At 42.1% G+C, this 7,443-nt stretch overlaps 1 protein-coding gene across 1 annotated transcript; it reads right to left on the minus strand.

Moving 5' to 3' along the window:
• Positions 1 to 549: 549 nt before the first annotated feature.
• On the minus strand, positions 550 to 7,034 carry LOC119810822 (zinc finger protein 58-like). The gene is made up of 4 exons (XM_038324487.1): positions 6,920 to 7,034; positions 4,675 to 4,801; positions 3,749 to 3,844; positions 550 to 2,041 (listed from the first exon to the last, which is right to left on the minus strand). Exons 2-4 carry the CDS (start codon positions 4,796 to 4,798, stop codon positions 873 to 875), a joined length of 1,389 nt encoding a protein of 462 aa, XP_038180415.1. The 5' UTR covers positions 4,799 to 4,801; positions 6,920 to 7,034; the 3' UTR covers positions 550 to 872.
• Positions 7,035 to 7,443: the final 409 nt, after the last annotated feature.

The following is a 7,443-nucleotide window of genomic DNA, read 5'->3' on the forward strand; positions in this document are numbered from 1 at the left end:
GAGTGTAATTGACTCAGGTCCTTATTTCAATATGGGTTAAGGTATCTATGACATGACAGTTGAAGTCAGAGGAGAAATGGTGTTCAGAACTTAAAGAAAATAAGGAATTCTTTATCCTGGAATCAAATCAAATCAAAAATCAAATAATGTGCCGGGAGGTGATGGCGCACACCTTTAATCCCAGCACTCGGGAGGCAGAGGCAGGCGGATCTCTGTGAGTTCGAGACCAGCCTGGTCTACAAGAGCTAGTTCCAGGACAGGCTCCAAAGCTACAGAGAAACCCTGTCTCGAAAAACCAAAAAAAAAAAAAAAAAAAAAAAAAAAAAAAAAAAATCAAATAATGTGTTCTGTTAGCATTTCCTGGGAAGACAAGCGGAAATGCCCATTCAGCCCAGATCGGCACCAAGGTAGACCACCTCACCGGAAACCAACTTAGTGAGAAATATGAGTCTATGGAGATTCTTACACACCTCGGGAGACATTATTACAGGAGCTTGTGTGACCCCCCCCCCCCAGCCCCGGGAAACATAACAGTAACTCTGCCACAGCCCAGATCTCAGATTTAGGATACCTGACAGACAAAGTTATGATATGGTAACAGTTTCATGGAACATTTATAGATACAGAAGAAAGAAACTCATCAAGGCAAGTTTCAAACACACTGCTTGAACAAACTGGTGTGGAGATCACAGCAAAAAGAAGTCTGTACTGTTGTCTGATGACATTCTTGGCATTTGTGCTCCTGGAAATTAGATGTTCCTGTCAACATTCAAAATGATTAACCTAATATTCTCCACTATGGATTCGTTAGAGTTGGATAAGATCTGAATGATTAGCAAAGATTTTACCACACCCCACGCACTCATAGAGTTTTATTCAGAATAAGTCACTTGATGTGTCTTAAGGTCTGAAGAAGTAAATTTTTTAAGACATTTGTAGGATTTCTCTCCCGTATGAACTATCATGTGTCGAGTAAGGCTATAAAGATTAACAAAGGCCTTGCCACACTGTACACACTTGTAGGGGTTGTCTGCAGTGTGAATTGCTTGATGTCGTCCAAGGCATGAAGATGAGGAGAAACATTTGCCACACTCTTCACAATGGTAGGATTTCTCTCTAGTGTGAACTCTCTTGTGTCTCCTAAGAGCTGAGTGATAACGAAAGGCTTTGTGACATTCTTCACACTGGTAGGGCTTCTCTCCAGTGTGAATTGTTTGATGTTCCTGAAGGCTTGCAGAACAGGAAAACCTTTTGCCACACTCTACACACTTATAGGGATTGTCTTCAGAATGGAATGTTTGATGTCGTCTAAGGGAAGAAGAAGAGCAAAAACATCTGCCACACACTTCACACTTGTAGGGATTGTCTTCAGAGTGAATTGTTTGATGTCGTCTAAGGCATGAAGGTGAGGAAAAACCTTTGCCACACTCCTTACACTTGTAGGGTTTCTCTCCAGTGTGGACTGTCTTATGTATCCTAAGAGCGGAGTGATAACGAAAGACTTTGTGACATTCTTCACACTTGTAGCGTTCCTCTCCAGTGTGAATTGTTTGATACTCCTGAAAGCGTGCAGAACTGGAAAATCTTTTGCCACATTCTTCATTATTGTAGGGATTTTCTCCACAATGAGTTCTTTGATGTTGCTTTAGGAATGAGGGATAGCAAAAGGATTTGCCACATTCTTCACACTTGTAGGGTTTCTCTCCAGAATGAATTCTCTGATGTTGCTTTAGCATTGAAGGATAGTAAAAGGATTTGTCACAGTCTCCACACTTGTAGGTTTTTTCATCAGTATGATCTTTCTGGTGTATAAAAAGTGATGAGCGAGTATTGAAGGCCTTGTGACATTCTTTACACGTGTAGGGTTTTCCTCCAGTATGAAGTCTCTGGTGCATGGAAAGGGTTTTATGAGAACTAAGGCCCTTACCACATTCTTCACACTTGTAGGGTTTCTCCCTTGTATGAATTCTCTGGCGTTGAATAAGGAGTGATTTACAATCAATGTCCCTGCTGTAATTGTTACAATCATTGGGTGTTGTTCCTGTTGAGCAAAAGTTGAGATATGAACAAAAGCTAGGAAATAGTCTTCATACTTACATGACTTATCTTTAAATTAGAGATACCTACATTTACATATTGAAGCATCAATGAGAAACTATAGTATATTTTAACTCTTACCAACATGAGCATAATTCACAAAGCAGAGTAGGGGGAACAGTCTATACGTCTACTGAAGTAAGAGAACAAGCAAATAGGGCATAGACATATGCCATTTTATTCAAAGTTAAATAGCTACATAAGTTGTAAGGGTATTTTACTAATAGAAATAAGCCCATTAAACAATATAGATGTTAAATGGCTAAACATCCATGAAATTATAAAGTAGTCAGGCCTGGAAAAGAGAAGCTAATTGTAATTTTGTGAGACTGGGTCAACATCAAACCATAGAATTGTTTTTTATTGTAAGTATAGAGTTTTATTTTGGAAGATACACAAGATATATTGCATACTCATAGACTGTGCACAACAAGATTAAGTAATATAGCCTAAGATTTATGACGATATTTTATGTTTTATTATTGATGTCTAGAAAATAAATACCTGAAAGATATCAACAGAAAACTTCAGGTTCACTGGTGAATAACAGAAATTTGTTGAGGATTTTGTCAATGCACAGGTAATAAAAGTACCTATTTCTTTGTTTCTTTGGTTTTGGTTTTTTGAGACAGGGTTTCTCTGTGTAACCCTGGCTATCATGGAAATTGCTATGTAGATGAGATCCACCTGGCTCCGCCTCCCACGTGCTGGGATTAATGGAGTGGGGTGCCAAGCCTGGTAACAAAAGTACCTTTTTTAAGATCCATTCATTTATAATACTAAATAACCACGTAGCACTGAATGGAGAGAGACAATGAACAAGGCATAAAAAAGGGAAATCCTTGTTTCCCTGTGAAAAGAAAGTTCACAACTAGAGCACTAGATATTTTTATCTTACACTGTCCTGATGTGTTTGATCAATGTGCTTCATCCTCCTACCAAAATCCATATGGTACCTAAAACAAATAATTACACGCAACGCACACATCTAAATAACAAAACGTTACACGCAGTGCACCCTTCTAAATAACAAAACAACATAGCAGATTACAAAGTAAAAAAAAACCTGCAAACCCACAAAATTCTGAAAGCTTACTGATGAGCTACTAAACCCATTCTTCTAGTTGCAGACAGTTTTAATCTTTGAATACATATCCACATGGCGTGCGTTTTAAATCCTGTGGACGATGTAACAGGAAAAACTTTAGAAAACTCTCATCACTCACAAAGAACTCTGACGAGACACCACTCATTAAAATGGGTGTGATACAAGAGAAACTTCTGTGTGAAGCTACTGTATTACAACGGCTCCTCCACACCTCAGACTGTAGAACAGTGTACAGACGTTCAGGCATTTCTTACGTTACAGTGTAGACTCAACACCACCACCACCACCACCACCACCACCAACAACAACAACAAAAACATGGAAGTCTCTGGAAATACACAGCTCATCACTGGGGAGCTACAAAGCTTAAGAATCTTAAAATATCATAAACGTCTGAGAGATGTCCTTTGACAACAAAATCAAGGAGAGACCAAAAGAATCCTCTCCACAACAACAAAGGTTTCAATGCACATGCGAAAGCCTGCCTTTTTGTTGAAATATTTAGACCTCAATGCTACCCCTGACCCTCTCTTCCCTACCCACCTGGATGCACAGGGGCTGCTGCTTGTATCTTTACATCCCAAGGCCCTTGTCTTTGCTCCAGAAATGTCACCAGGAATGGCTTAGAACCGGCAAGACCTGTTTGCAGGAAAGAGGAACAAGATTAAGTGTCCTTCTACTGGGAACTGACATGGCCCTTCCAGTACACTGTTTATAAGAACAGCGATGATGAAAGAAACGACTGCAGACTGTCAGCTCCTTACATGATTCCTCCCAGGACCACTACAGCACATGAAGGAATGTACGATGTCAAGATTCTGCGTCGCATTGAAAGGGACAACCATTAAATCTGAGTTGTGAAACACTTCCATTAAGAAGTGTGTTCCATGCTTCACACCACTGAATTTCTAGCAATCCCACCAGAGTGACTGCTGGATGAAATACACATTTAACACCGAGAGTTAAAATAGTGGATTTTCATTTTTATTTTAATAAAGCTTGCCTGAAGATCAGAAAAGTAAGACAGCCACACTGGCCAGCTTTACAGACGAGGCCGCAATGACACACACCTTTAATCCCAGTAGCCACACTAGATTGCCATAGAAACCAGGAAGTAGTGGTGCATGCCCTTAATCCCAGAACAAGAGAGGATTATAAAACAGGGAGACAGCTCTTGGTCTCATTCTGAGGTTTCCTGGAGGCAGGATCACCATTTTCAGACTGACGTCAAGGTAAGAGCCAGTGGCTGGCTGCTTTGCTTTTCTAGTATTCAGGCAAGTTTTATTTATTAAAATACAAATGAAATACCTCTACAGTGGAATGCTTTTAGCTATGGAGCAACCTCCCTAATTTTTCTGAAAACGAAGGTTATGAAAATCACTGTTGAAATGCTCCCATGAGATACCATACAAAGTGAATGAGTTACACATTGAGGTGAAATAAGAATTCACTATAGATGAGATCCTCACCCAGGAATTCAAGGTGGCTGTAATTCTCCAACATCACATCCCTGTATAGATTCCATTGAGCAGGCTCCAGGCATTCCCACTCTTCTGGAGAGAAATCAATAGCAACATCCCAGAATGACAGCATTTCCTGAAATACAGACCAATAAATGATATCACACTTTAAATTAATTAAAATCATTAATTATAATATAAATATCAAGAGTCATTGGGATGGATACTTCCGTCAACTTGACATGGGCCATTCGAGAAGAGAGAAACAATAGAGAAAATGCCTCCTTAAGACTGTCCTGTAGTCAAGTTTCAGGGGCATTTTCTTAACTAGCGATTCATGAGACAGCACAGCCCACTATGGGTGGTGCCCATCCTGAGCAGGCAGTCCTTTATGGTACAGGGGAGCAGGCAGGGCAAGCCAGTAAGCAGTGTTCTTCTGTGGCCTCTTCTCCAGTACATGCCTCAGGTTCCTGCCTTGACTGTCCTCAGAGATGAACTGTTACCTGAAGTTGGAGTCTAAAATAAACCTTGTAGCCAATACAATTAATGGCAACTGTTTCAAGGGAACTTCAGCCTGGTGAAATGAACTTTGTCTCGGCTCTATACCATAAGTGAGGAATGAAAGAGCCATTTATTTTTGCTTTAAGCCACCACGTCTTGCAATTTCATGACTCAGAAAGTGGAATAAACCATAAAAAAAAAAAATGGGAGGCCAAATGTAGTATCTGCTTTGGAAACACGAATTGCAATAATTATAATTTTAATTTCAAAAGATTATCACTTTGCATTTTACATTAGATGTCTAGATATATTTGTGGATTTTAATAGTTCATACATTGTTTCTGAGTCTTCTTAAAGCAACACTGTGTGGAGTATATCCGATACAGATTAGGGCCATGCACTCTCATAGACCTGACTTAATTTCATATAGAGACTGCAGAATGGAGAGAACAGAATGCAGATATTGACTGAGGTGGCCATGCAACCACATGCACCTTTCAACTCAAAATATGTTTCTTCATTTGCTAACGACTACAGAGGACACCATGGCAGACTCTCCTGTAACCAGAGTTGACAACGTAATGAAAATCTGTGCGGCTCAGGTTTATTCCTCGCATGTGTTTGACCCCTGCTCAGATCTTTTGCAAGGTCTCTCCATGGCCTCTGACACAATCATTCAGATCATTCAAATGCAGAGATGACAGGGATGTGCCTCAGACGAGACTGATGTTTCTTTTCTGTCACAGTCTGGTTACTAAAATCCCAGGAATACACACAGGTCTGGGAGTTCTCCTCACCTGCTGACCTGACACAAAAGCCTGGCGCTGTAACACAAGGCCATGAGAGCTTTTCACCTGTTCCTAGGGACCCTGCTTCTGGACCAGCTCAACAAGCTCAAGGCCACATCAAGACGTTGACACAACCATTGTGGGCCAAGCAGACAACCTGTCGTTTTTACAGTTAGTCCACCCTACATTAGGGATGGGGGACCTTTCAAGGCTTTAAGGAAACCCAGAGGTTAATATGCTGCCTGGAGTCAGGTTCTCCGTTTCCTTCTTCCTGCAGAGGGTCCCTCTGTGTATGGGCTGTATGTGTGTTCTTTCACCTCTAGTCAAAGCTTTAAATGGCAGCTGATCCTGGCAGATCTGTCTGCTGTGTTCCAGAATTTCCCAACTGAGACTTTTGTTTTGTCGCAGATTTTTCCTCTTTTAATTCTTTAACTGGCAGACAAAAAACACAATCAAGGCCTCAAGACCACTACCCTAGGCCAGTTAAAGAGGGCAGGAAGGACCAGAAATCCATTTGCTCTGCAGATACTGAGAAATCTCACAGCACCCCTGTGAGAATGGGTCAGAAGTGAAGCAGGCTTCCCCACCAAAGCTGCTCAGTGAGCTCCCAGCTCCCCCCTCAGGAGCAGGCAGTCAGCTGACCATCCTTAGCTTGCAACCCTGGACCTTGTACTGTCATCTACTCTGCGCTCCCAGGCTGCTCTCCTGTTCCAGAAGCCCAAGGCGGACTCGGGCTGCACGCGGAGTCCTAAGGAAACCATTGCTCAGGGAACAGTCCCTATAACCCTCACCCAAGTCTGACCTGTAACCTCATGTGGCATAGCCAGATGAGCACAGCACTTCCAAAGCAGCTTCTCCCGCCCTCCCACCCAGCCCAGGTCCGCTCCCTTCAAGATGGACCCACATTCCGCACAGTGCCTAAGGCAGCGCTGCACCCTGGACCAACCTTCATGTCAGAAACGCACCTGGAAACCACAGTAGGACCGGACTGTCGCCCAACTTTGGGGAAGACGCACTTGTAGAGACCAAAAGCCGGAAAGGGGTTTCCTGGACTGCTCCCTATGGTGTTGCAGTGCTGCAAACTACATTTCCCAGAAGTCTGTGCGAAAGAATCCCCGGAACCCAGGCTGGGAGAGTTCTATCTACTGTCTTGGGCTTGTTTCTGGCTGCCTGCTGTAGAGGGTGGGAGGAAGAAGCACAGTGAGCAGGACAGCTATGTGCAGTGACGCTGGTGTTCATCTCCAGATTCTCAACACGAGATTATGAATGTGAGTCGAGTCTTTGACAGAAATATTCGCCTTGTGAGTTTTCTGGTCCATATATTGTGATTTTAATCTTACCAGAGTGTTTAAATATCACGTTGATTCAGTTTTACTTTAAAATAACAAAGCAATACACTATTGTGAGACTGAGAAGTATCTTTTAAAGATGATTTTGAAGCTAGCCGTGGTATATCTGACCGTGCTCCTAGCTGCACAGCGGTTACCGG

This window comes from Arvicola amphibius, chromosome 3 (assembly GCF_903992535.2).
Source record: "Arvicola amphibius chromosome 3, mArvAmp1.2, whole genome shotgun sequence".
NCBI classification, from domain to species: Eukaryota; Metazoa; Chordata; class Mammalia; order Rodentia; family Cricetidae; genus Arvicola; species Arvicola amphibius.